General features: G+C 57.1%; 10 protein-coding genes across 10 annotated transcripts, besides 2 other annotated features; all 10 read left to right on the forward strand.

Annotated features, from left to right (window-relative positions):
• Positions 1-3,138: 3,138 nt before the first annotated feature.
• Positions 3,139-5,043, forward strand: LPMP_323690 (hypothetical protein; the record flags this gene model as incomplete). The annotated part of the gene is made up of 1 exon (XM_010703749.1): positions 3,139-5,043. The coding sequence occupies one exon, from the start codon at positions 3,139-3,141 to the stop codon at positions 5,041-5,043; it is 1,905 nt and encodes a 634-aa protein (XP_010702051.1).
• Positions 5,044-5,836: 793 nt separating this feature from the next.
• Positions 5,837-6,579: a repeat region.
• A 2,206-nt stretch (positions 6,580-8,785) lies between these two features.
• Positions 8,786-9,013: a repeat region.
• Positions 9,014-9,732: 719 nt separating this feature from the next.
• Positions 9,733-11,091, forward strand: LPMP_323700 (hypothetical protein; the record flags this gene model as incomplete). Its single annotated transcript, XM_010703750.1, has 1 exon — positions 9,733-11,091. The coding sequence occupies one exon, from the start codon at positions 9,733-9,735 to the stop codon at positions 11,089-11,091; it is 1,359 nt and encodes a 452-aa protein (XP_010702052.1).
• A 936-nt stretch (positions 11,092-12,027) lies between these two features.
• Positions 12,028-12,408, forward strand: LPMP_323710 (dynein light chain-related protein, putative; the record flags this gene model as incomplete). The annotated part of the gene is made up of 1 exon (XM_010703751.1): positions 12,028-12,408. The coding sequence occupies one exon, from the start codon at positions 12,028-12,030 to the stop codon at positions 12,406-12,408; it is 381 nt and encodes a 126-aa protein (XP_010702053.1).
• An 818-nt stretch (positions 12,409-13,226) lies between these two features.
• Positions 13,227-14,945, forward strand: LPMP_323720 (hypothetical protein; the record flags this gene model as incomplete). Its single annotated transcript, XM_010703752.1, has 1 exon — positions 13,227-14,945. One exon carries the CDS (start codon positions 13,227-13,229, stop codon positions 14,943-14,945), a length of 1,719 nt encoding a protein of 572 aa, XP_010702054.1.
• Positions 14,946-15,811: 866 nt separating this feature from the next.
• LPMP_323730 (hypothetical protein) lies at positions 15,812-19,465 on the forward strand (the record flags this gene model as incomplete). The annotated part of the gene is made up of 1 exon (XM_010703753.1): positions 15,812-19,465. One exon carries the CDS (start codon positions 15,812-15,814, stop codon positions 19,463-19,465), a length of 3,654 nt encoding a protein of 1,217 aa, XP_010702055.1.
• Positions 19,466-20,179: 714 nt separating this feature from the next.
• On the forward strand, positions 20,180-20,524 carry LPMP_323740 (hypothetical protein; the record flags this gene model as incomplete). Its single annotated transcript, XM_010703754.1, has 1 exon — positions 20,180-20,524. One exon carries the CDS (start codon positions 20,180-20,182, stop codon positions 20,522-20,524), a length of 345 nt encoding a protein of 114 aa, XP_010702056.1.
• Positions 20,525-21,391: 867 nt separating this feature from the next.
• Positions 21,392-21,994, forward strand: LPMP_323750 (hypothetical protein; the record flags this gene model as incomplete). Its single annotated transcript, XM_010703755.1, has 1 exon — positions 21,392-21,994. The coding sequence occupies one exon, from the start codon at positions 21,392-21,394 to the stop codon at positions 21,992-21,994; it is 603 nt and encodes a 200-aa protein (XP_010702057.1).
• A 668-nt stretch (positions 21,995-22,662) lies between these two features.
• Positions 22,663-23,106, forward strand: LPMP_323760 (hypothetical protein; the record flags this gene model as incomplete). Its single annotated transcript, XM_010703756.1, has 1 exon — positions 22,663-23,106. The coding sequence occupies one exon, from the start codon at positions 22,663-22,665 to the stop codon at positions 23,104-23,106; it is 444 nt and encodes a 147-aa protein (XP_010702058.1).
• Positions 23,107-24,265: 1,159 nt separating this feature from the next.
• Positions 24,266-25,120, forward strand: LPMP_323770 (hypothetical protein; the record flags this gene model as incomplete). The annotated part of the gene is made up of 1 exon (XM_010703757.1): positions 24,266-25,120. The coding sequence occupies one exon, from the start codon at positions 24,266-24,268 to the stop codon at positions 25,118-25,120; it is 855 nt and encodes a 284-aa protein (XP_010702059.1).
• A 1,045-nt stretch (positions 25,121-26,165) lies between these two features.
• LPMP_323780 (hypothetical protein) lies at positions 26,166-27,128 on the forward strand (the record flags this gene model as incomplete). The annotated part of the gene is made up of 1 exon (XM_010703758.1): positions 26,166-27,128. One exon carries the CDS (start codon positions 26,166-26,168, stop codon positions 27,126-27,128), a length of 963 nt encoding a protein of 320 aa, XP_010702060.1.
• Positions 27,129-27,500: the final 372 nt, after the last annotated feature.

The following is a 27,500-nucleotide window of genomic DNA, read 5'->3' on the forward strand; positions in this document are numbered from 1 at the left end:
AAGGTCAGAGGGCGAGTGTTAACGCTGACAATGCACGCGGTGCGGGGAATTTATTGTGAAGGTGGTGGTGTAAGATGATGTGGAAAGACGTCTTTGTTTTTATTTCGCACCTTCCTTTTCTGCTGCTCGGGTGGCCTCTCTGTGTGTGTGTGCGCTTGGAGAGAAGGACTGGCGAAGGGCTTACCGCTATTGGCCATCCCCTATTTCATAATGTCGTGTCTTTGTCTTCTTGTGTGCTTCTTCTTGTGTTAGCCGCCGCTGTGCGGTAGGAAAATGCGTAACATTCCTGAAGACCCTCTACTGCGTCTCCTCTCATTTGCGCTTTGTGCCTGTGTGTGCGTGTGTGTATATCCGTTCTCGCTTCTCTTGGGCTCACCCCTTACGGAGCAGTGTAGCGGACGTCACTCTTCCACCCATTCATTGGTTCTCCTTTCCCTTCTTTCTCTCTCCCTGAGGGATCGCAGCGTGCGTTCCTGCAAGAAGAGCGATACGCAAAAATGGCAACCATGCAGGAGGGGGTTTTTCATAGTGAAGGGGGGGGGATAGCGAAATCTAGCCGAGAAGACAAGTCCTTTAGGTGGACGTTGGTAGGGGTTGGTACTCAACAGCATGCGGCCTCTCCCCTTCTCCACGCACACCGCATTTGTGGAGACACTTACTCAGCTGGGGGTGTTGTCAGTACCTGACGACGTGAGGTCGTGTTGCGCGTCTCTTGATAGGTTGCGAAATATGAAAATGAGCGACAAGGCCACTACTTTGCCTCTCCGCTACCACGGTTTGCTACCCCTATCCTTGTCCATGCCCACCCTCTGGGGTTTTCTCTACTCTTCGTTCCCCTTTTCGCTACGACCACAATTCTTTCCCTTCTTACGGTGATGCATCGCCTTGTCACCCTCCACACACGCTCGCTCGCTTTCTCTCAAAGAACCACACGCAAAGCGCGATCCTCTCCTCTCCCCCTCTCGTTGCACATACACACACACGTACACACGCAGCAGCACGACTGCACAGGCGTTAGGAAAGGCAGAGTAACACAAGTCTGCTTCAGATCAGGAGTGACTGAGCTCCTCTGCATCGAGAAGCGAGCATAAGCGAAAAGTGTTACCGCAGCAACGTGGCGCAGGTGACGGTCATCAGGTTCCCCATTAACTACCCGCTTCTTTGCATCTTTTTCTACTCTTTGTTCTTTTTCATTTACTACGGCTAACGCTGCCATTCACCCACCAGTATCGCTGCTTCACCGACTCCGGGACCTCACTCATCTTTCCTGCCCAAAGTCGCCCTTTTCGTTTGATTCGTGCTCTGCTTCTCCATACTGATATCTCTGTCTTACCGCCGTGTGCGGGGTGACTCGGTGCTTGCGTGTACGGGTGCCACACTATTCCCAAGATCAGGCGTTTCCGACCTCCCCACCTCTCACTCTCTTTCCCTGTTCTTCGTCTTGTTTCTCTGGTGAGACCAATTCAAGCATCTGCGAATCGGCGAAAGTATCCCCCTTCTGCGCACACACTCTCCCCCCTCCCCCTGACGCGCGTTCTCTCACGAACGAGAAGCACTAGGAATTCGTGCATCCTGCGTGTGTGTGTGTGTGTGGGTCTGCCCACGATTCTCTCTCTGCTGTCTTGTGAACAAGAGAAGCAAAACGGACTTATTTTCTGTTCGTGTCGTGTCTTCGGCTCTCTTTGTACGAACTCTCATCTCGTCTTTCCCTATTCTCCTCCTGTTCTTCTTTTTTTTTTCATTTCTAGTGTTTTTTTTTTCAGGTTTTTGTTTTTCGCCTTCTCAGCGATCCATCGGCCCTTCTGTATCTCCCGTGCTTTTCTTGTGTAGGTATGGGTGTCTGTCGACTCGCCACTTATCGCTACTCTCCTTTCTCTCTTCGGTTTTTTCATTGTTTGCTGTCTTTCCTTTTCTCGCTCACTTCGCTCTTTCGTTTCTTTACTACAGCCACCACGCTTATCCCCCTTTTTACTGTCTTAATCAGCTCTTCCGTCAGTCCAAACACTCTCTCTCCTCCTTCATATACATCTCTCCTTTTTTGTGTATCTCTTCACTAACGCCCACTCCTGCTGCCGCTCCTCTGCCAGCCTACCCCATCTCCTCTCCTCCTCTGCTCCTCTGTGAGTGTGTGTGTGTGTGTGTGTGTCTTTCTTTCTCTCCTAACGCTGTCTCCTACTGTATTTCACCTCTCACTGCCGTAACGACGCACAGTGAGAGGTGGTGGGGGTGGTCGAGCGCTTTGCTTTTTTTTTTTTAGTCCAGCCACCACCACCACAACCCCCAAACGAACGGCAAAGGGAAAACAGGGGACACGTCCGACTTTGATTGTGGCCAAAGGAGGGGAGAAGTCAATACCACACTGTGTGCCACCTTTCACGCATATAACCAGGCGATTGACTCATTCATTCAGCTTTTCTTGTATTTTGTGCTCTCTCTCTCTTTCTTTCTTTCTCTCTTTCTCTGTCTAAAGTTTTCACATCTTGAATCGCTCGCGCCTATTTGAGTACCCCATACACGATACCGAAGCACTGTTTTCCTGATTACACATACGATTATATATGTAGACATTCTGTGACATAGCGGCTGCTTTTCCTTCACCTTTTCTCCACTTTTGAGTTCTCTGCTGCTCCGCTCGCTTTCCCCACCCCCTCTCACTCTTTCACTCTACCTTCGTGCTTGCCTGTGCGTACGAAAGTGCCTGCTCCCTCTGAAGGGTCTCCCTTCGTGTTCCCTCTCGTTTCCTCCGCGTTCTTTGTGTGTTGTGTCTTTGTTCACCTTTGTTTCTTCACGGCTCACACCCCTCCCCCCTTCACCCGTGTCCTCTCCATTTTTTCCCTTTTCTGTGCTTTCATCTCCCCCTCCCCCCCTCTCTCTCTGTGCCACTTTCTCGTTTTAGTCACGTCTTCGCTTTTCCCCCTTTTCTTCGCACTTGTGTGTGTGTCTTTTCCACTTCCCTTTACCGCGCTTCCGCGACTGTTCCTCCCCTTCCCTTCCCTTCCCCCCTTCTCGTCTGCATCTATGCGCGTGTTGTGCCTCCTGTGAGGGTCCAACAATTTCCTTTCCTTCGTTCTTGCGCGCAGATTAAGCTCTATCGCATCGAGGGGGGGTATTACCGAACTCCGACTCATCCGCCAATTGATGTTGATCCATCTCACTGAATCCATCAAGAGAAGAACACACGAGGACGCAATCGACATTGGCATTCGCTTAGACACACAGAAAAGTTGTCGTTCTTCTCTGTGCATCAATATGTTCGCCGATTTTCCTGACACACGTGACAGTGACGCGAGCATCGTTGCTAGTTACAGCGGTGCCACTGCGCCTACGTGGTCGTGGACGTACTCGGACAAGAACGCCCTTGGCTGTGATGACACAGACGCCAACCTGCCGGCCCCCGAGGAGGCGGATGTTAAGGCGCTGCTGAAGCTGCTCTCCACCAAGTACGATGTCGCTGACCCGACCGTCACCGAGGTGCCCGCGTCGGAGCGTTCTGTCACTCCCACTACCCCCGGCACCGCCGAAAAGACGGAGGGCTATCTCGCGGGCAGCGATTCTCTGAACCTCAGCGAGGACCTCTTGCGAGTGCTACGCCACAAGGGAGACGCTGACACTATGATGGAGTGGGAGTCGCCTACATGCTTGGTAAACGCCTTCCCCATATCCGAAAGTGAGTACCCGTACGACGCGTCCTCGCCAAATGCGCAGACGAGAAGCAGTGACAGCAGCAGCGGCAGCATTGGCCCCAACCCTGGTTGCGCCACCCCATCCAACTCATCTTGCGACAAGCAAGGCGTCATGAGCGAACCCACAACCCCGCACGTTGGCCGCCACACCACCGTTTCTCACACGTTCGAAAAGATTGGCAGTGGTCTTGCCACGGAAAATTTCAACGTTCTCACGCCTGACAAGCACATGATGCTCTCCATCCCGGCTGAGTACATCCAGACCACGCTCGGCAGCCGTAACTACCTCCACCGCAACCACGACAAGCTCGTTTTCTCTTCCTGTCTGTGTAAGATGTTCTGCAGTGGCGCGACATGTCGTCACGGGTCGGAGTGTGACTTTATCCACTGCAGGCCGGACGAGCTGAGCCTCGTGCCGGACGCTGCTTTGCCCAAAGATACGGAGGGACACGGAACAGCAGTGGTGCACTCCTTCCAGGTACACTGGTCTACCCCGGTCGCCTCACTTCTGGAGGCGGCCTACCCGCGTCTGCCCAGCGGCTACGTCGTCTACGTGAAAGGAGAGGGCAACGCCCGCGGTGGTATGTCGCAGAATGCAACGCAGGCGCTCCCCTCCGAGATGGTGTACGCGACCGTCGGAGGACAGGAGGCGCTGCGGCTACCATCCTCTTCGCCACTGCGCATATGTAAGCACTTCGAACGCGAAAAGTGCGCTCGCGGCGCACTGTGCCACTTCATTCACCCTGTTGTGCTGATGATGCAAATAGTGGGGGAGCCGGTGCTTCAGCCAGAAACCGTTGATCTGACGCATTGCAAGCGCGACGCAGTACCAAGCATGAGGCCCAGCGGCCACGACACCACCACTTTTTCTCGACCGCCGCTGCAGACGGCAACAGATTGCGCTCCTCAGCACCTGCTGACTCCAGTGTGTTACACCGCCGCCGCTGACGTTCCCTCCTTCACTGGCGCCACTCCTCAGCCGCTGCAGCAGCAGATGCACGGACAGCCAACTGCCACCGCCAACCAGAGGCTTCTGATCCTGACTACTACACAGCCGCCGCCTGGCGCGCTGGTTCGCTACGAGGGTGTGATGTACATGTGGGGTCAGGAGCGAAAGCACCTGGTCCCTCTGCAGGCCACCAAAGCCAGCAACTACCTCGGATCACCTGATCAGACCTTGGTGACGCCACTGGGCGTTGATTACAGCCAGTCTGTAAGTGGGTTGATGGGTTCGCCGCTTGGGTACCAGATGCCGGTAAACGCCATGCTGACCCAGTCTTCTAGCTCCTTTGCCTCTTCTCCGGCCATCAACGGGATCCTCGACAGCAACTCTGTGTTGGCGCAGGGCTTCATGCGTTAGGTGCTTCCTGCAAGCTGTCTCTGAGCGCCGATACGCGTCGTGTGAGGGCAGAAGCCAGGCAGTGCGTCATCACCTTACCCCGGAGGCGTACTGCAGCTGCTTTGCCATCTTCCTTCTCCCCCTCTCTCTGTTGGTAAGCGATGCGTGCTCCTGCCTGCCTTTCTGGGAATTCGAAAGTGTCTCCGGCCTTTTTTTTTTCCCTTCCGGCTTATATCCTTCTAGACGTCGTACGCTTCTCTTATGCTATACCGCATTCACTATCGTTTCTTCTCCCCACCCTCTGACCACACGACCATATCTTCTTTGCCTTTGTTTCCGTTGCTCTTTTCTTGGGCATTTCTTCTGCACTACACCCCCTCCCCCTCTCTCTATACGCATGCATCAGCGATTACCTTATATTGTGCTGTAGAGTTTGTGCACGCATCGGCTTTCTGAAGTAGCCCTCGTGTGTCAGACACACTGCACCGCTCGAGCTTTCTCTCTGCCTCCCCTTTCCCTTCTCTACCTTCTTTGTGAACCTTTGTTCTTTTTACGCGTGTTTTCGTCCGCATGCCGGCGTTCCTTTGGCCCCCACGTCGCTCTCTTCTCTCACGAGCGAGAGATTTCCTCCTTTACGTTCTTTGGTTTGCGCACTCTCTTCCCCCCTCCCCACTTCCCTTCGCCGACCGCTTGAGTGACAGGGGGGAGGGGGGACCTTGCAAAGAAGAAAGGTGTCAAACGATCGATTGTTGCTCTTCCTCCCCTTTCACCCCCCTTTTTCGCGTTTCCTCTCTTGCCTCCGATGATGTCCTGTGCCGCCTCGGCACGTGGCACCAGTGTCCAGTGCCCCACTCTTTCTGGGGAAGCCAGAGGCCTGCGGCATGGCCTCGCGTGCGGCTGTGCGGACTCTTGGTGTCGGCGGCCAGCTCTGGGCTGGCGCTGTGCCGCAGAGGCTTGCGGTGATGGCCAGACTCGTATCAGCCCAGCACGAATCGGGTCAACGGCTCAGCAAACGCTGGACGAGGCGATCCGTACGACTCAACGCCGAAGTGCATGCGTGCGGCGTTGGTGGCACCGCTCCCATCCGCCCGGCCGGGCCGATGCCGCACAGGCGCCGGAGGCATGACGAGAACGCCCCGCAGCGCGCCATCGAGTTCTCCAGGCTCCCCATGTAGAGCGTCGCCACACCACAGTACGGCACGCCGCCGCTTGAAGCGACGAGGGGAGGGGGCGAGGCATGGCGCACAGGCGGGGGCGCGGGGTCTGTGAGTGCCCTCACCTGCGGCCGGCACGTGCCTGGACCACACCCATGCTACCCGCACGACAGACGCCCGCGCGGACCGAGGCGCGCAGTCCAGCCAAGTCCGTCTGGCGCCGATCGCGCCGCACGTATCCGCGTTGTGGACGGGGAAGGACGAGGAGGACCCCCGACCCGCATGGCCCGATTCGACGGCAGGACGGCTCTCCCTGGACGCGCAGGATGCGGCCGTGGCGCAACACAGAGCCACGTGTGGACCTGCGGCAGCGGTGTACGTCCGTTTCCTGGTTGGCTCGTTGGCCGAATGAAGTGGCGCCAACGAATTTCGACTCGTTCTCTGTGGTTGTAGTGCTGGCACAGTGTTTGATGTCTGAGCGAGGTTATGTCGCTCGCTTCTCGCCCCCTCACCGGACCCGCTAAGTCATCCCGGTTTTTTCTCTTCTGGGGCTCTTTTTGCTTTTTTTTCCTCCTTTTTTTTTATTGCTTTTGGGATTCGCACGGCGTGTGCGATTTCCTCACACGTCTGGCGCTCTCTCAGCAGACGACAGCAGCGCTCGCTCCTGTGCGGTCACTTTTGTGTGTGTGTGTGTGTGTGTGTGATGTGTGGGGCGGGAGGCGGCAAGAGAGCAGAAAAAGGCGGGCTGCTTTAGGGAACGTGAAGTGACAGTACCTCAGGGAAACATGAGACACGAAAGTATTGTCATCTCTCTCCACCCCCCCCCTGCAGCAGGAGCTGCATCACTGTGTGTGCCCGAATTTACGTGTACCCGAAAAACTGGAAGAAAGCGGAGTGGCCAGCTTCTCTTTGTGGGTGGGATGGTGTAGCGATCCTCTTGGGCTCTGTCATGTGTGTTTGCCTTTGACTTTTTTTCTGAGTGCTCCGTTGTTGCTCTCTATGGAAAACCTTATACACTACATATTCACCACGCACCGTTGTGGCACGCGAGGCGCTCCTTAACAATTATGCGGAACACACAAAGCCCTCTTCGTTTCTCTCACCTTTTCGCTCCCCTTTCCTTCAGGGGGGTTTCGATCTTTTCCCATTACTTCAGGATTGTTCGCGTGGATGTGAGGGAGGAAGCTGAATGTGATACCCACTCCTGACCTACATGAAGAAGCAACTGAGCTCGGTTCACAAACTGCACGTCTCCTCGTGGATGTCTCCCTCAAAAGCGCGAAACTACATCGCCAGATGTACTACTCCTTGTAGTGTTTGTTTCTCAGCGTTATCGTGTTTTCACTCCACTTCCAAATCTCCCTATCCCCCCTTTTTCTTTAAATTTTAGTGCATTTATGTTTTCTATTCGCGTCGTTTCCACGCCATGGCGGGAGAGAAGCGCCAGAGCAAACACCATTTCTTTCGCAGGTGAAGCTTCTCTCTGCCTCTGCCTCTGCCTCTTCCCCCCTTCTCTGCTCGCTTTTCTTAGCGATACCTCTACTGTTAGTAATGACAGTGGCCTTTGTTTTCTCTCTCTCTCTCTCTGGCTATTTTTCTCGATTTGGCCGCCCCCTTTTCGTTTCTCTCTTTGTTCATCCCTGACTTAGACCTTTCATTTTGTCTGTGTTATCTTTCAGCATGCGGGTCTCTCTGTTTCTCGTCCCTCCCTCCCCCCACGTGTGCCTACAGTAACTCCGTGGACATGCGTGTCTGCCTATTTTCTCCTCTTTTTTTTTTTGAGCGTTCCCTTCTGTCATTACCCAGACGCGTCATCTTTATTTCTGCGCTCGGGTACTGTACACGTTGTTGTCATGCGTGCGTGCGCGCACTCTCTCGGGATCTCTCTCTCTCTCTGTGAGCTGCATGTGTCGTCCTCTTCGCCTCTCTTACTCGTCTTGTTGCCGACAGCGTTTCGATCTTGGCGTGCGCTCTCCATTGCTGGCGAAGTCGCTCTCTCGTTGTGTGATGTGTATGCGCCCGGGGTCAACCCGCTGTGTGATGGGTGTGCGTGCGCGCGACGAAGGCGTGGGGCCGGGGCGGAAAATCAACTCAGGTGATCCTGAAGGTGACCGAGTTGTAAGAGGTGCTTGTCGATTCGATTCCCTCGATCTTCTCTCTGCCAGTACAGAGGGACTTGTCCACGTACGCATCTTACTTCGTTGTTGGCCCCTGTCCCCTCTCCTGCAAGTCTGCGACCCTTTTCTACAGTCGCTCTGTCAGTTTATGAGGGCCCTACAGACAGCGCCTCGTTCCCTCTTCGATTGCGTTGGCGCAGCTCTGTGTGGGTGATTTAGGGGGAGGATGCACGACATCGTGCACGACACACCACCGCATGACCACCTCAAATGAGGTCCTGCTTTGCATGGGAGGCCCATTTGTCTCTTATTTGGATTCGATCGACCCTTGACCCTTTCTCCCTCCCTTGCTCCCCAATTCACGTGGTGCATGCAGGGGGAGTGATTGGTGCGCTAGGTGTGCGGTATATGGCGGTGCATACCCTTACCACCAACGCCACGCCTTCCGCTTCTTCATGCCATCACCCTAAGTTTCACATTCTACTCCAATGATGAACTAGCCTGAGAGATGAACCAAGTGGCTATCAGCATGATTGGCGCAGCTAAGAGGCGACCTGCGAGGCTGGGTGGGGGTAGAGTTTGCAGTAGGGGCGGTGCTCCGGTGGCTGGGTCGGCCCATTGCTGTGCAGCGTGTCTACGACTGCTTGGCTGGCCCCCCCGCGGTGGGCTTGCGACTGGCTGGTGCGCAGAGTGGGGGTGTAGCTGATGCGGCGTGGCAGAATGCGGTCCCATAAGAAACACGTTTTCTTTAAATTTTTGTCTCTTGGGGGCTTCCTTTTGTTGTTGTGTGTTTGATTTCTTCTATTCGCCGCAAGTCTCGTGTGCCGACGTGTTTTCGCTTGTCGCGTAACGGTAAGCCACCTGTTTCGTCTGGTACACGTGCATATGTGGCCACATTACGCTGATCCCCCTTTCCCTAGAGAAAGAACAAAGCATGTCGCATCTATGCCATGGCCTCTTGCCGCCTCGGTGACGACAAACGCCCAGCGTGTGTTTTGGCGTTGAGACGGTGCAACACATTACCTTGGGCTGTGCTTACACGGACTGCCTGAAGAGGGGACCGGTAACGCGCGCCGGCAGGCATTGTGAAGGCATACGCCGCTGTCTCTCTTTGGTGCTCTGTAAAAGGGCGTTTGCTTCTGCAACTGTGCGCATCGCACGGACATACCGCTGACATATTTGCAGGTTAGCACTGATTACCATGCTCCTTCCCCTTCTCTAGTTCCAAGAACATTTCTACCTCCCTCTCTCTGTGCATCTCCGTCTTTCCCCTTTCATCATCTTTACCCTTCTGTGGACAGTAAACAGAAATTTACATGACGAACCAGACCCAACAGCTCGATTGGCATGCTCACCCAGTTCAGGGCTACAAGAGCGATTTCCACAGGATAGGCATACACGTACGCACACACGCGAACACGTAGTGAGCGCTGGTAGTCATGTTCTCAACAGACACTCTCAGTCAGTTTGTCGATGTGCTACAGTGCTGCTCCACCCAAGATGCTGCCTGCCACAACCCCATACTGCTTGTTCGCAGGGAGGGTGCCACAGTGACTCAGATGAGCGACAAGCTGCTTCTCTGGCTGCCCTCCAACGTCGCCGCGCACCTGCGCAGCGAACTTTTCCTGAGTGACAGTGCAGAAGTGGCTTCCTTGCAGCGGTGCCCCGCTTTCTCAAAGGAGCTGAGGCTGCTCAGGAGTGCAGCGGCGGAATGCGACACAGGGCCCGAAACCGCGGCTGCTTCAGGATCTCAGCGGGCATCTATAGTAGCGGGGCCAAGGGAAGACGAGCGTTTGCGCGTGCGGGCCACTACTGCTACGGCAGCACTTGCGGTGCTCTCGGTAGCACTGTGGCCTCTCGTGCAGGATCCACAGGCGGCAATCAGCACAACGAGCAGTTTTCCTGAGGCTTCTGCTGTGTTCCGGGTCGAGTGCGTGTGCGCCGTGCTGCTACGCCTCGTTACATCTAACTTCGACCGCCTCCATGGTACCTGGGCCGCTCATGAACTAGTCCCGGCCCCCTCGCTGATCTCGATGAGTACCGTGCGGCCACACGTTGTTGCATCCCTCAAGAAGTGGATGCAGTACTTTCTTGCCTTCTTTATGGATTGGGTGCATCGCCTTCAGAGCTCGGTGACTCCGATGCCGGGCATCTCACGTCTCTCTACTAAGCAGCGGAGAGCTGCTGCTGCTGCTGCTGTCGCCTCACATCGCCCGACAGCGAAGTCAGTCGCAGAGTGCACCAGGAATGGCGGGCCACACAGGCATCGGAGAGGACAACCGACACTGCTGCCCGGCCCACTACGTGGCTGCCCAGCTGATTTCGTGAGGCACCCGCTGCACTACTACGTGCAGGCGCTTCAGCGTGCTGTCGCCATGATTCAAAGCAAGCCTGGCGCCACGCCCTCGCTCTGCAGCGACGGTGACGATCACGAGCCCTGCGTCGCCCCAGAGTTGTGCGCTGAGCACCATAGGCGTGGCTCCTGTGCTTCGTCTGCTGTGTGTGCGAGGCGCCGACATGGCGCGCCTCTCGCGCCGTGGGGAATGGCGCGTAGGCGACGTATCGAGCCGAGCGATAGCAGTAGGAGTAGCAGTAAAAGTAGCAGCAACCGTGCTATGTCTTCTTCTCCCACTGGATCGCCGCTCCTCTTTCACGCATTCTTGTCGCAGCACCAGCGACGGGCACCGGTCGCGCGACTGCCCAAACGTCACGCGCCAGATCGCTTTGGTGCGTCGACTGACGACGATGTGCCACTCGTAGTGCTCGCCGAGCGTTTGCGAGCGCGTACGCTGGAGTGATATTGAATGGCGTGTGAGGGGGGGGGAGAGTGACAAGGGAGGTGAGGTCATCGGCTAGTAAGAGAGCTGAACAGGCAAGTTGTCAGGGTGCCGTCGGACTCTGCACCACTCCACATTCCCCACACCTGCCCCACGCCGCTTTCCTATCCTCTTGTTCGTGCATTTCCTCCCATTCCAACGTTCGGTGTGGTGCTGCCATGCTCGACCAGTTCTTACGGGAGCCTACTCATTTCTGCTTACTCGTTTTGTCTGCTTGACACCCCCACACTGCTAATCCACACTGGAGTCACGGTGCGCCGCAGAATCAACAATTGCTGTAGCTTCTCCTGCAGCGGTACCCTGCAAGGCGTTGTGAATGCGCTACAAGTGAGAGAAGCAACAGAGCGGGAGAGGGTTATGCTTGGCAATTCACCTATTCTCCTCCCGCTCTGCTCCTCATGCTCTCAAGCACTTCAAGTAAAAGGGGCGTCAGGGAGTTCTGCAGGGACAGCCTGGTGGGTCCACCGTATGCCTGTAGGTCACCGTTTTTTGCCTTTCAATTTCTTCAAAACTTTGGCGAGTCCAATACCCATGTTGCAACTTCTTTCTGCTTCAGCTTTACCTCCTCTGTTTTCGCCTTATTCTCATCCAACTCTGATCCCCCCCCTACTCTGCGCACACGTGTGTGCGTTGCCCTTCCCCCCTTCTTCATCTTCTCGGGTGAAGTAGCACAGGTACAAACGGGGTTCTCTACAGCGTTCTCGGCGTGTGTTCGGCACGTGCATTCCCGAGATCGCGTACTCCATCTCGAGCTACTCCACCCTCTCCTCTTCACTGCGGTGCTCTGTCCGTGCTCTGCGACTTCCATCCGCGGTACCTTTGGCAGCTCCTCCTGCAAGTGCCTGTGCCGTGTCGCTTCTTCTCCTATCCACTGTGCAGCCCACTCCTGCCTACATCATGTCTACGGAGAAGATTGAGGGCTTCATCGAGCACATTACATATACCAAGGGCGTTCTGGGTGTGGTGGTGTGCACGTCGGAAGGGTTGCCCATACGCGACAGCTTCCAAAACCTTGACAGGTCACTGGCCCAGTCCTACGCAGCCATGGCGGCCGATCTTGCGCGACAGGCGGCAATGCTGTTCACCCCTGTCAAGTCTCACGGCACTGTCGCTCAGTCCGCCGCCAAACTGGAAGGTAGGAAATGCATTGCTGCTACGCCGCCACCGATCCAGGAGAGCCCTGTAGAGATCATTCGCGTTCGCACGCTTCTGCATGAGATCATAATTCGGTGCAGCGACGAATTTCTTATCGCCGTTGTGCAGGAGCCTGTTGGTTGACTGACGGAAGTGGGACTCTCTCTCTCTGTGCGTCTCTCTGCTTGTTGTGCCTGTGCGCGTGTGGCAGCTGCGTTTGAGCACTTGTCACTTCGTTGGTCTTATGCGAGGGTTTGTATCGATGTCGAACAGCCCCCCTCCCCTCCCCCACCCGATGGTTCGACAGGGTGACAGACAGAGGGAGGAGGAGGAGGAGGTGCCGTGCATGCACATACAGGGCTCCGGACATGTACACACGAGTTCTGTTTTGTGTCTCTTATCTTCTTCCCTCGATTTGACGCGTTGCGCCACTGCACCCAGGCAGTGGCACCATGTGAGCTGCCCCAACTGTCGTACGCTTCGCTCGACGACAAAAAACGAGAGTCTGAGTGCAGCGGCAGCGAACTGCCAGCTGACAGCGAGGCGCCGGCAGAGACATCCGATGGCAACGAGCTACTGTGTGAGGTACATCGGCGAGTGGCATGCCTTCTTTTCGTCTGTCTCCTATGGGAAGAAACCCAGCTGGGGTGGCTTCAACCAGACATAAGTGAGGGCTGGAAGAGAAGGGTAACGGAGGTGGCCGACAGGCCAGCGTTCACATTGTTAGGACTGCTGCTAGCGGTTCGCCTTTCTCTTTCCCCGCCTCCCCCCATCCTGTTTCCCCTCCCCTCTGACTCATTCTTACTCAAAGCGGCACCTCTCTTTTTCCTCACCGAATTCGTCTCCAATCGCGCGCGCTCACACCCACACGCACATACGTAACTCAATAGAAAAGTGAGGGGACTCAGGGAGAGCTATTGAGCCGTCATCGCTGCTTCTAGTGGGTGCTGCATCCTGTATGCATGCTCACGACGTGCCGCGTACTCCTCGGCGCCAAGCTCCCACCGCCGTACAGCTATGCGCTTGATCTGGAGTACATCAAGTTCAACGGCAACTCTTATGTGCGCTCACTAGCCTTGGTTCCATTTGCGCGAGTAGGGCTGCCGTCACCGTGCCCGCCCTATGCTAGCGAGGTCGTTGCCTGGGCAGGCAGGCCCGAGAGTAGTCGAGTTCAGCTGCCGCCTCACACGCTCACCGACCTTGGGAGTGCACCGACGGTGCTCGAGTTGAGCCCGAGGGAGGTGATGCGGGTGGCAGAACCGCTCCCATGTGGCCACCTTCTCCTGCCAAAAATTCAGCAAGGTCTCGTGCAAGGAGCGGCCCTGGAGGAGCTGCGGGCCCCGCTCGAGACGGAAGCGCGCTGGGCCATGGAGTCATTCTCCGGTCTTCGCCGAACTCTACGGGAAGAACGGAAGAGAACCGCGGGAGAGGAAAAACGTTCTCCTACATTTTTGACTCCCCGTGACGACGAGTTGTCACACGATTCCACTGACGCCTCGGCGGAGGTGCTGAACGACTCGAATGACCTTTTAATGATCGAGGACGAGAGTACGTTACCGCTGCCGGCAGCCGATCTCACCATAGATGCTGAGAAGCTGGCGATGAGGGAGTTGCAGATACGACTGAGCACTGTCCGGTTCTTCAAGGGGCTGGACCCCTTCGGGATTCCCAACATCCACCGGTTCAACCGTGAGGCACTCGAGCTGCTCTATGCCGCCCCGGTAGAGTCGCGCGACTTTATCGAGGCATCGAAGCACATTCGTGGCTTGCGCGCCTACAGCAAAGGCAAGCAAGGCTACAAGCCGCTTGCGTCTCTCTCGTACCACCACCCACGACTACTGCAGGGCCTCCTGCACCGCAGCTTTGAGAGCCCTGCTGCGTGGTACAGATGGCTCACGGGCTGCGCGACGTGTGTGGAGACAAGCTTGATTGAGGTGCGCAATGCACACCGCGACGGTATTTACGTCAATGCAGGGCGTCATGCGAGAAGCTCGACTGGTGGTACAGCGCACGACTCCGATGACGTCCAGGCAGCGTCGGCGCTGGTGCCGACGTCTTCGACTCTTAACTTCAAGGAGAGTTCCACAATGGAGGATCTGGCAGAGCAGATACATCTGCTGTGGCGCGGTCTCAAGCATTCACCGCAATGCAACGGCGACAGAAACGAAGACGCACCGCCGTGCTTTCGCGCGAAGGTGTACGTGTACGGCAGCAGCGACGCCCCTGTCCTTCACCGCACGCTGGGGCTGGCGCTCACTGGGACACCCCTGCCATGCCACCTCTCACGGCGAGGTCTTTCAAAAGGCTCTCAGGCTTCTGGGTCGAAACAGCTACCTGACAGGGCTGCTGCTGCTGCTGCTGCATTGGGATCTGCGCATCGGACATCATCACCGCCGATACGGCTGCTGCTCTCGCCTCTGGGGGCAGCGGTAGTGGATGCCACGCGACACCCTCTCTTCACGGCAGCTGGCTTTGCCTCGTCCCCTAAGAAGCCGCCATCGCTGATGACGGCACTGGAGAAAGCTGCAAGCAGTGACGCGACGGCGGCGGCGCTCTTGTCGGCTCCGCAGTGGCACGATCCGCTGTGGGATGCCCAGGCGCTTGCGTGTGTCTGTGCGTGTGCTGGCATGGCGCGCACTCCTGAAGAGTGGGAAAAAGGAGGTAGAGCCAAGCACCAGTGAGACGTTGTGCACTGCGTGTGCGTCTCCACGGATTGCTGACACCTAAGTTTCCGAGCCCCTTCCCCCAGGAAAAGTACTGCAAGCACAGTTGAATGGACATTGCACAGATCAGTGAAGGAGCACTACAGTGACACTTGACAGGCGGGGCAGGCGACAGGGCGTAATGCGTCAGGCTTATGCAACCCCTGTGGCTCTGTGTACGGGCCGTTGCGAGAGACACTGTAACACGTATCTTCGACGGCATCCCCTACTGTCGCCGCGGCAGCGTTGTCTCCGCGCAATCCGTCCAGCCTAGTGCGTCGATGGTAGCACATTGTCACTCACCCTCACAATCACCTTTTCTCTTTCGAGGACGCCGGCTGCTTCCATGTCTTACCAATCCTCCCAGTCCGCGGAACAGAGCTGTTTGCCTGCGCAGTCTTGCGTAACGAGGTGCTCCCTCTGGGGGCGATAGAAAGACAGCTTAGAGTACCCCTTCTTCTGCTTATAGAGAGGGTGTGCGAGACGTGAGGCATTTGCTGGCACCAAGTTCCACTTACACCCACTGCCGCTTCTCTGCCTCCCATGCACCCCAGTCCGCTGGCTGGGGTGCATCTGGCTGGCTGATCCTGGCACACAACTTCGATCGCTCACCTCCACTTCTTCCCGCTTCCCTTCCATACCATCTCTGTCTCCTCTCTGTCTCTTCGCCGTCTCTTCACCGCCTCTTTCTCCCTGCGTGCCTGTGCGTGTTTACTGTGCGCACGACTTTAACGAGGCGGGGATGAGGCCGCGACATCCACATTGCCACACGTAAGCGCGCGACCACGTGAGCAGAATACCCTTGCACATGCCCCGTGTGCAGTCGCCAATACCACGCACAGGCCATGTTATCCTTCACTCATCGAGTGGTCGGCCACCGTGCCAGGCAGCGCCTGCCGCGAAGCTTGCAAGGGCTGCCCACCCCTAACGTGCGGCGTGGGTGGGGCAACATGAAGAACTTCTCGAATGAGGAGAAGAGGGAGCTGCTTCACGGTGCATGGCGAGATGCGACCCCTATTCGACTGGTGCCCGACCCGAGCGATCGAGACAGCGGCACTGCATCGGAGCCCATCACGTTCGCTACAGACGAGGCGGCAGATCGCTATCTAGCAGAGGAGGAGGAAGACGAGATGGCGGAGGTGCGCGAGTCCACGCTGGACTTAGCGCAGAACTTCTTTGTGGAACTAGCGACTGCAGCAGATGAGGAGGTGGATGGGGCGCAGATGCCGCCGCTCCCCCAGTCTGACGAGGAGCGCCGTCGCGAAATGCGCGACGCGCAGCGCGAGTTCTTCGGTGACTTCTACACAGAGCAGGGCATCATCGACAAGTCAGAACGATACGCGTTTGTGGACACCATGCTGCGACCTTCGCGGCCTCTCTTCTTGGTGAACAGTGTCTTGCCACTGGCGCGGCTTACAATGCGAGATCAACTTGAGGCGCACAGTACGGTGTCCACCCACCTCAATCGCGGCACCGCGAAGGATGGCTCGACGGGTTTCGCAGGTGAACTCCACCCGTTACCTGTCTTCACGCCGACACCGTTTGACCCATGCCTCTATGCTGTTCCCCTTCCACCCACCCAAGCGTTTGGCGCACCACTCCATGTCCGCTTCTCCAGCTCAACGTCACGATGGAAGCCACCGATGCCTCACAGTGATGCTGATGCTCAAGCCATTGGTGACGGTGATGCATCACCTGCGCAGGCTCTTAAGGAGGCGCCCGGCGCCCTTTGTGATCAAGCAGAGTTGCTTTCCAGTGCTGCATCAGGCAACCTCATCGCCAGCGCCGATGTACTCGGGGCAATGATGTTGGACGCTGCGCCCTATGCAGAGGCGGACTCTTCGCACTTTCCAGCCGCAGGCCAGCCTGTGTCTCTGACGAATGACACGAGAGAGTCAGCAGCAGCGAGCGACGGAGTAGCTGCATTTTCGCCTGCCGTGGCAGATCCAGCGCCCAGCCCACCAACGCAGCCGCCAAGTCTTGCTCATATGTACTGGCTGCAGCGCCAGGTGGCCAGCAGCACTATGCTCAACGTGGACGACGTGTCAGTCGCGGTGTCGTTGCTGAGTGTACGGCTTGCAGCTGCCGCCGTGTCCGCCAAGGAAGGCGCATCACAGCCCTACGAAGTTGTTCTCTGCCAAGCGAATGACCGAGACGAGACGACCTGCACATACCACTCGGAAATCGCACAGTATCTGTTCAGAGTTGCGCAGGCAGAGTCGAGTGACCCGGCTGCGGTGGACCGCTTGGCGCGGGTGGTGATCGCCGTGGAGGAGATATCTTTCACACGCCGCACCGTGACCTTAGGGAACCAGGCGAAAGGAAATCGCGAAGGTTCGCGGTCCCAACGTCGTCAAGCCCATCTTGCGTCATTCCTGTGTCACGAGTCTGCTGTAGCAGTGATGGACCGGTACCCGAACGTAGTGTATCTCCAAACTCCTTTGCCGAACGCGAGGGAGCGTTCATTTACACCCCCACGTGGCAGCTTTGCGGAAGGCGGGCCAGCACCGAGAGTTTCGCGCCCCCTCAGTCGAGTTGTAGTGTGCGTGCCGGCAACATCGCAAGACGGCGTTCGTCCCCGGGGCTGGCTCGCCGGTGGCGAGGAGGAGGCAGTCGACGCAGACGCTGATCTCGCACCATTTGAAGTGGGCACATCATTGTCGTCTCGCCGCAGCGCTTCGAGCTTCGTTTCAGGGGCGCCACCGAACACCTTCGTGGAACGCTGCCAGAGGGCCAGCGCCAACTTCTCGAAGCTGCAGAAGCAACTCTACGCGGCCATACGCGCCGTAAGAGCGGACAGCGGTGGTTGGGTCATCTACGCCACTCAGAGCGCCAACGTAATTGAGAACGAGGCTGTTGTGTGTGCTGTCTTGCAGCGCATCCTCAAAGAGGGTGACGGGTTGTCGCTGTCATGTGAGTCATGCAGAGCGGAGGGGGAGGGGGCCAAGGGCAGTGCGGCGACTGCACGGCATGCGAGGCGAGCAGTAAGCGTAGAGTGCGTCCCGCTAGACTCACCTATAATGGAAGCGTGCGTGGCATGCTCGGAGGCTGCCTCATTGCTGCAACTATTATGCCGCCAGGGCCGACCAGGTCTCAGCACATGGGTTGCTATCGAGGACGGTCCTGTGGGGCAAGATGCGGAGCAGTATAGCCTGGAACTCCGCACTTCTGTTGCCCAGGCGGCGTGGCGAACGGACCCGATGCGGACGGGCAGTGACGGTGGCTTTGTGGTGTGCTTGCGCGTAACACCGGTACCACAGTCTCAGGAGCATCAGCATGGCGGTGGCCGCTCCGCCGCCGCGAGTGTACCGCCACAGTCGTGCTGTTGGTGGACACACCCAGACAGCCACGTCGTCTCGGCAGTGACACCGGCCACCCTTCAGTTTGTAAAGGACATGGAGCGAGGCTATTTTGCGAGGCGGGGAGACGCGTCTGCCACAGCTCCGAGGATCCTTCACGTGGGGGTACCAGCAGGGCACGTCTCCACATTGTCTGTCGCACCAGCCCCCGACACCAACGTCGTTGCTGCTGCCTCAGCTCTACCAGTCGACTGCCAAATCAGCAGCGCGGTGTGCCACGTGGATGTCCTGGCTGCTCTGCGCAGATCTCTACCGCATTTGACCCTCTCCACCAAGGCCCTATGTGAGCTACTGCTGCTTAAGCACGTCGAGTCTCGCATCCTGCGCAGGCAACTGCGATTGCATCGGAGGCAGTTGGCGCTGCAACAGCGAGGGCAGCTCAATGTGGAGGGTTCTGCGATTGATATGGAGACCGAGACACACGGCTTTCTCGCAGCAGTGGAGAAGGCAGCTGAGAATCATCTACTCTCCGCCCCACCCTCCGGGAAGCTGTCTAACCGGTTCTACGTGTGGGTCGGCGTGGCTGCCGAGTCGCTCCTTCCATCGTCCAGGATTTCCTCTACACCTCAGACAAAGGAGAGCGCGGAATCACCACCTGTTGCTGCCGGTGCTGCTCTTCACCCTGCTGTCTTGGCCGAGGTGGAGACGGCTGGCGTCGTGGCCGAGGTCGAGTACACGCACCACTCCTCATCCTGTGACTCAGCCTCGTCCGTCATCGACTTCACCGCGCGCCTCGATGTACCCTCCGATATGCCAGAGAGATCCAAGCATCTTGTTGCGCTGGAGGAGTGGCGTGTCGCGCTGCGGGACGCGCTACTTTATGTGCGTCGTCGTACCTGCAAGGACAGCGCTTCTGTTCGACTCTGGGCGGATCTGTTCGTGGATAACGCCGATGTGTCTGCATTGAAGGTCGGTACCGGTGCCGCGAATGTGCGGCGCTCGGACAAGGTGCTCGAGCTCGCAGAGGAGGAGTATGAGGCTATCGACACGGCGCAGACTGTGCCGACTCGAGGAGCGGCGTACCTACCGGACCTCGATGACCGCCCTTCTTTGCCCGGCACGGAGGCAGGGGACCGAAGGGCGGACTGGTTGCGCGACACGAACTACCTGGAGTGGCGGCGACGTCGAACTCAGCTATGAGCGTGCCGTTCGAGTCTCTCTGAGTGTCCAGTAGGTATCTCTGCCCATGGATGGACGCCCAGCCATCCCCTAATCCTTTCTGTCTCGTTCTATTGCCACCACTTTTTCGCTGCCCCTCACTGCGCGTGAAAGACACACGATTGTCACAGGCGCACTCGACTGTGCACGCAATGATGAGCCGTGCGGGTGCCCACGTTGCGAGACCGGCGAGGCAGATAGAGGGGGCTCCGTTGGGGCGACCGCGGCCTTTACCTTGCCTTTATGGGTAAGATGTCCCTCCCCTTGTCTGCACACCATCCCCAACGGCGTCTTGCTGTGGTCGACATTAGGATCTGTGGGCCGGCTGTGTGCACTGGCGCTGCGCGAATTTTCTGTGTCGAGTGGGGGCGCTATTCCACTTCAATTCAGTGGATGTCATTGCACGCATACCCGTCGCTACAATCAAGTGTAAAGGTACACGGCGGAGTGGGAGGCACTCCTCTTATCTGTGCTCCTTTTTCTACCATTTCTCCAGTTTTCCTCTCTCCGGGCATTTCTCTCTCTCTTTTCCTCTGCCCTTGAGGTATTCGGTGCTGCTGTTGCTCGCTCTGTGGCACCTCCCTGCACTGTAGAGCAACCGCACACAGACGAACACGCTTCATTCACCCCATCTTCTTATCCCCCCTCTCTCACCACTCTCAGTGATACAACATATTAGTGCTTGCTGTACCGGCGATGTCTGGACAGTCAGCCGCTGGCGTTGCGGCGTCCGTAGGCAGCGAAGACTCGACGCACCAGCTCCTGTCCGGTTTCCAGTTCTTCTTCTTGTGCCTGGTCGTGATGGCGTCGTACTACATATCGTTACACATCTCCGTCCATGCGGTGGGCGAATCGACAGCGCCGCTGAGCGCACCCATCGCCGCAGCCTCAAGTCTCTTTTATGATGTTGGCAACACTATCCTAAGGAAGATCAACCGCCGTCGCAACCGCACGCAGGTCGGCGCCGTCTCCTACGAGGATGAGGCCGATGATGCCAACGATATTTTTTCAGTGAATCAACCAGGTGCAGGTGTGCAGTAGTGTGTTTCTCGTGCGCCCACTGCCGCCTATGTGGCTGTGATTTCGTGTTCCTCCTCCGTTGTGTTCCCCACGTATTATGGGCAGATCTTCCGTGTAGGCGAGTCGGCGCATGTACACTTGCACGAGATACCCACACGTGTCTGTGTCGAGGAGGGGGAGGTTGCCTGCTCTACTACCTATGGGCTCTTTTCCTGTCTTGGTCCTCCCCCCTTCCTTGCTCTTGTTTTGCTGTGTAGTAGTCAGCGTGCGTGAGCGTCTTCCCCATCTGCACCCGCGCACCTTGTGTGTGTGCATGTCTCTCTCTTTGTGCTTGTGTCTGTGTACTACCATGGCCCTCTTCTCCCCCTCTCTCGCAGGTATGCTTCGATGTGTGCTGTACGCATTCTGATGCTTTATCTCAGCACCTTCCGACGCTGCTTTGTTTCTTTGCCAGCCTAAACGCACGCGGCGCCGCCTCTGATTGGCGTATGAGGAGTCATCCCTCAGAGGCGGGGGGGGGGGCGAACAGCAGCAACAGAGAAAGAACCTTACGCTCTTCTACCCGTGTGGTGGATCCTCCCCGTTCTCTATCGTTGCGAGTGACTTTATGGGCGAGCCTCGCACTTCTCAGGAGGGGATAGGGTGTGCTCTTGTTCTTAAAGGAGTGCAGTGGGCTGCGCAAGCTAGGCGTACTGTGTCTGCAGCGATTTATTTACGAGTAAGTTCACCCTGCCCCCCCTCTCTCTTTCTCTCCCCCGCACCCTCTTTTTCACCGCATCTCTTGCCTTTCTCACTTCTAACTCCTTTACCACAACTCCAACTAGTGAGTGAGTTAATCAGCGACGCTTAGCTGTTCCCCGCTCTCCCCTGCGCAGGCACACGCGCCAGATGAGCGAATCTCTGCTGCGTCGAAGCGAGCAGAGCGATGATGCCACACGAGACCGTATTCACTACGTGAGGGCGCAGCGGCGGCACCTTGAACGCGAGACACGAATGCTGCGCATGGCACTGGAGGAGTTGCACGAAGAAGCGGAGCAGATGAATGATGAAGAAGTGTTGGCGCGTCGCACAATACAGGAGAAGCATCGAGAGTTACTGCGGTGCCTACTTCATTTTGCTTTAGCTGAGCATGATTCAACAAGAGACACAGCGGCGGCAACCAGTGCACCCATGCAACAAGACGCGACAGACACCATTGTTTGTGAGCTACTGCGGCAGTACAAGCACGAGCAAGACGCCTACACGCAGGAGGTCAAGCAGCGCGTGGAAAGTACTAGAGGGAAAGCTGAACAGTCGTGTTTGAGCGTCAGTGACACTTCCGCCGCGCCACAGCTTCTGCAAGATTGCATCTGTGGCGTGGACTCCCCTGTAGAAGTAGCTGAGGTCAACTACCTTCGCAGCACCTTGGAGGCGCTCCGCGAGAGAAAGGCCGAGGTGGAAGAGGAGACGGAAGCAGCGCTCCTGAGCATTGGCCGCACGCTGCTTTGCTGACTTGTGCGCTGTCCTTCTTTCTGTTTCGGACACCTTACGCTCCCTCCTTGGGAGGGTGGTGGTACCCCCGACGCAACGGGCGAGGCCAGGTCATTGCGTCTACGGTGAAACTGTTTTGATGAATCGACTGCATACATACGGATGCGAAGCCAAGGCAAGGCAAAGCGGTCAGCGTGTCTCTCCTTTCCCCTTCCCCAATCACTACTATTTTCTTGTATACGAAAGGCATCGAATATGGTGCCACTGCCCCAAAGCACGAGCTGACCTACACGACAGCTGTGTTGCGTTGGCTCTCCTCGTCATGCTTCTTCTCTTCACCGATGAGATTAATCTCATCCTTCTCTGCCATGGATGCAGAATGAAGCAAACGCTTATGTTTCCCGCCTCCTCTCATTTTCCCTCGCTCTTTCTCACGGTATGCATGAGCTCTCCCCTTTTCACGCACGCGGCACCCACCACCTCCCCATGTATGGCTCCACGCCTCTCACTGCCATCTCTTCCCCTCGCTCCCTTCCACTACTACGGCGACAGCTACCGCCTCAATCTCGTCGCTGCTAAGGTATATGGGTGTTCTTTAGGCAAGCATAAGTTGCGTAGAAGTTTCCCTTTGATATTCGCACTTCATCCCCACAGACCCCCCTTCCCCACCCCACCCGGACAGAGCACAAATGGCGCCACCGAAGGCCTCTTTCCCTGCCCGCTTCTTCGCGGGTGACTTCATGGGCATCAACTGGAACCGTGTTAGCTGGATGGCCCCGTACAACAACTTCTACCCCGTCACAATGTGCGGTGGCTGGGGTGGTCGTATGTGGTCCAGCTTCATTCAGTACGGTCGCTTTGATAATCGTGCCGGCCTCATCATGGTGCGTAACCTGGTCATGGGCATCCCAAGTGCTCTCATGGCTCTGTTGATGCTCGGCAACATGGACTGGTACCAGTGCATGCAGTGTGCCTTCTACTTCCCCGGCATCCCAATGCCACAGTGGGCGCAGGATAAGTACGCAAAGGAGATGGAGTGGTACACCTGGAACAAGCCGGGTGCCATGGCAAAGCACCACTACGCCGGAACTGTGTCGATCCCTGGCACCGAGAAGTACATAATGGAGATGTAGAAGACTGACTAGCCCTGCGCGAGGCCAGAGAGGACTTATGCACGGCGGATCTCTTGCTTGCACTGATCTACTTCTTTTGTTGCCGCCTCGTCTTTCCCACGCTCGTCGTGTGGTAGCATGTATTCGACTGTGTGTGTATGTGCCAGCTCTCTCAGGCTTGCATCGAAGCAGCGCAGCTGAGATCGAAACACGTACGAGGCGCAGATGCACAGATGTTACCACTGCCGCGCGCGACGGCAACCCAGTTTACCCTCAGCTAGTTGCAGTAATGCGTGGGTGGACTGCGCGGGACGAGGTGCAAACAGCGGCATCGCTGGCGTGTTTTTCCTGTGCGTGCTTTTTCGTGTGTCATGTCCTCTTTGATGTGGTTTTTGTTTTGTGTAGTTCCCCTCTTACTTTCATAAGATACGCGTAGGACAGCCGTGTGCATGTGCATGTAAGCGCATTGGCTCTGCCTCTCTTTCTCGAGTGAGTGAGTGAGTGGGCATAGCCAGTGCGCGGTGCACTTCGGCCTTGTTTGATGCAGCAGCACGTGTGGGCCCGAATTCCGACTCCTTTGTTTCCCTTTAAAAGCAATGAATGAAACGGCAAACGCACGCGTAAGCATGCCCACGCCCATACGCGGTGAACCGGTGGAGGTGACGGCGAAGGTGGAGGAAACGGTTTGTCAGTCACCAACGCCCACAGGCATGTCCTCGCTCACATCGTTGTTGCATGTCGTCACTAGCGCCAGTGATGGCGCTCTGCGGCGTACTGCACAAGGCTGTGGCGGTGGCGACGTGCTTGAGCAAGCGCTTGGCGGAGGTGCTACTCCGTAGTTGGATAGGAGATCGTAGCACGGCACACAGGCTGTGTTGGACCCAAGCGCACGCAGCAGGCAAGCGAGCAAGTCAATGTCCTCTGCCTTTACGACCCCTACCCTCCTCTTTCTTATGCGTTCTCTTCCCGGTGGCTCTTGTGTGTGCTTTTCTTTAATCGCGCTCTCGCTCTCTCTTTCCCCACCTCGCAAGTGCCGGTTTTTTGAGGGACTGCGTTGGTGTTGCAGCAGTTGAGAGTCTCGAGCCAACAGTCAACTCATCCTTTGCCTAGGCCATTCGTACCCGCAGCCGCATCTTCCTCATACCTCCTGTAGCACCGCCTAAGTGAAGCCACCAGTGCCATGAAGGCGGTGCTCGAGAGGAGGGCTGAGGCACTTCTGCTCGCCACTCAGGAGGAGCACCGCTTGTTGGAAGCGCAGTTGGAGAAAAGTCGTGCCGCACGGGAAGCCTCCACTCGGGTATCGCACGGCAAGTCTCGTGGGGCGCCAGCGACTGCACCCGCTGCGGCTACATCTTCAGCCGGTCCACAGAGAGAGGACAGCGCCGCCATGTGGATAGAGAATGCGTCGTGTCTCTCCATAGGCTCCACCACCGCCACCTCACCCGATCGGCACCCTAGCCCGTCGGCGGTGTCCCCGTCGGCCTCCCCCCCACGAGTTATCCTCCCCAGTGCCGCCACACATAAGGAAGGCGTGCTGCTTCACTTGGTGCGGAGCAGTAGCCTGTTCGGCGGCGTCAGTGCCTCTTTCGTGCCTCACTATATCGTTGTGTCGGATAGCGCTGGGATCTCGTGGTATACGTCTGAAGCGGAGTACCGCCAGAACCCCCGTCGTCCACTAGGGCACGCCGACTTCTGGATCGAGACGTACAACAGCCGAGGCAGCCGCTTTAAGAAGGCTGCCGTGTGCTGGCCGCTCATCTTACCTGACGACTGCCCAGAGGCGAGGGACCCGAGCAAGACGTACTTTGCTGTGGATTACTACACGCCTAACGGAGGGCAGGAGCAACTTGTGCTGGCGGCGTCGTCGCCGGCGGAGCGTGACGCGTGGGTGAGGCTTCTCACCAAGTACATTGACCTCTACTTAGCTCCTCGCACCGAGTCAGAGGAGCTGCAGCACATCCCGCGTGGCGCAGAAGTCCCACTGCACCGGTCAGGGGTTATCGAGGGAGAAGCTCCGGGGGGCAACATTCTCTGATGCAACGCGCCGTGTACATGCGTATGCGTGGTGTGTGTGTGTGTATTGGTGACGCAAGGCATGCCGTGCGATGTACACGTGTGTGTACTGTTTCATGAGATCCCTTTTTCGCGGGAACGGGGAGCCTGTTGGCCGCCCCCACCCTCTGCATAGCAGCCGTTACCGAGGCCGGAGAGGGAAGAAAAAAGACAGATAGAGGCACTGTGTGTCTTCGTGTGTGTGTGTGTGTGTGTGCGCTTTTGCTTTACTTCAGCACTTCTCCAAGTCTGTGTATTGCCGGATCAAGCTGCCGTGTTCTGTTCCCCTTCCCCTTACCTTTCCCCTTCTTCCCTCCTCTGGGTCACCATCTCCCTCCCTCCCTCCTTTCCCTTGCCGTGGCGTTGTTCTTCACTCCCTCTGAGCCACGTGAGAGAGACGCAGAGGTTTGCCTCGTATCGAATGGTTGTCACGTGTGCGCAAAGTGTGCTAACGTTTCCCTTTTTTTTTGCGGTACAGCAGCGCACAAGCTCGAGTCGTAGGACCGCCTGCCGAGGCGTGCCACCACCTGTGGTGCTCGTCGGCGCACTACTGCAGACACACACACACTCACACACCCTGAGAGGGGTGGGGGGACGGCGTTGTCGAATCACCGCCTCTCATTTCTCATCCTTTCCCTGGTGGACCACATAGACATAGTATCATGACATCCCTACCAGTGCTTCACTTGAAAGCTACCAGCCAGCAGAATGTGACCATCGCCGCGGACCTATGTGACACCACGGCGACTCTCTACACGTTCCTCCGCTCGATCCCCAGCGCCGCTGAAACGGAACTGGCCCTTCAGCCCTTTCTCGAATCCCTCCACGCCGCTCCGTCGTCCGGCAGGTCGGTCCTCATGCGGAGACCCAATCACCGCCTTGTGCAACTTCTGGAGTCAGTCGCCATTGATGAGGTTTTTCGTTACACACCGCATGTCCTTCCTGCGCTGGCATGTTACTCAGATCGCTGGTTACACCGGTTGGGGTACGCCTCGATGGGCAATGGGGCAGCTGATTTGACGGCAGCGATGGACTCTGCGGCGTATGCAGCAAACGGGTCGCAAGGGTCGGTGTCATCTCCGTCGGCTACAGCTTTGCCAGTCGTGCACGTGCGTGCGACGGACATGCACCAGCACGTCAATCCGTACTCCGCCTATGAGTCTAACTACAGAATGAGGCACGTCGCGGCTCACTCATCTCATGTCGATGCTTCTGTCAGCGGTGCCCATTCGTCCGATAACGGGACTGCAGCCGAGACGAGTGGCCTGCAGCACAGTGGCACTATGCAGCCCCCTGAAGAGGCATTGTCTGTATCAGCTGAGGTATCTGCACTCACCGCTCCTGAAAATGAGTCTCAGCTGAACGAACCCGCGCAGCCTGCGTTGCAGGAGGTGACTCCAGCGCCAGGAGCCACAGTTACCTCTGCCCCAGCGATTCACCCAGTACTGCATCTCATCGCACACCAAGCTCTGCAGGAGCAAAAGGAAGGTGAGGTAGATGGGGAAGAGACTGAGCGCGAGAACGCGGAGGAGCACGGGAAGCCGTCTTCATCGGACGCCTTTGTGGAGGAAAAGCTGCTCCATCTCACAGAGCGGTTAAACGAGGCAGAGGCACAGCTCGCCGTGGCTATGGCGGAGAAGGAGGCGGCAGAGCAGGTGTGGTCTCCGTCCTACAGCCGTCTCAAGACAAGCAGGATGTACGTCACGGAGCTCAAGAGTCGGGTACAAAGTGCTGCCTCCCTCTACTTGCTTCAGCGATATGAGCGTGAGACTCTCCAGCAGGCGCACGTTGGCGTGGCGATGGAGTCTATGAGCTTGCAGCTGGTGCTGCGCGACGTGCGAGCACGACTGGAAGATGAGCCAGGTAGCTCACTCGCAGGCGGCGATCAGCAGGCGACGGAGAACCAGAGGCTCGTTCAGCAGCTGAGGGCTGTTCTGTCGGCTCCTGCGGCTGCAAGCCAGAGCAATGCGGCACGCAGCCGTCAAAGCTGAACAGCTCACCCCGCTGAGCAAACAAACGGCTACGATTGCGGAGTTCAACCATGCCCATTAGTCTCAGCTCATGCTAGCGAGCTTACCACCCCAGCAGTACCACACACTAAGGATCTTGTCATCACCCTCTAACAGGGCAATGTTGCCTCTGCAACTGACGGAGACGGCTGGCGACTTCCTCAGTGCAATATGCCTCTTGTGCGCTTTGTGCGTCCGCTCTAGAGCTTTGCAGAAGCAACTTTTCGGGATTTAAGTCCCTCTCTAGGCGTTGCTGTACCATTTCTCTCAAAGCCAGTGCGCTGTCTTAGCAACTACTTGACCTCTTTTTCTGTTTTTTTTTCCTTTGTTGTGTGTTGTTCAGCTGTGACAGCG

Source organism: Leishmania panamensis, assembly GCF_000755165.1.
Source record: "Leishmania panamensis strain MHOM/PA/94/PSC-1 chromosome 32 sequence".
Taxonomy (NCBI): Eukaryota; Euglenozoa; class Kinetoplastea; order Trypanosomatida; family Trypanosomatidae; genus Leishmania; species Leishmania panamensis.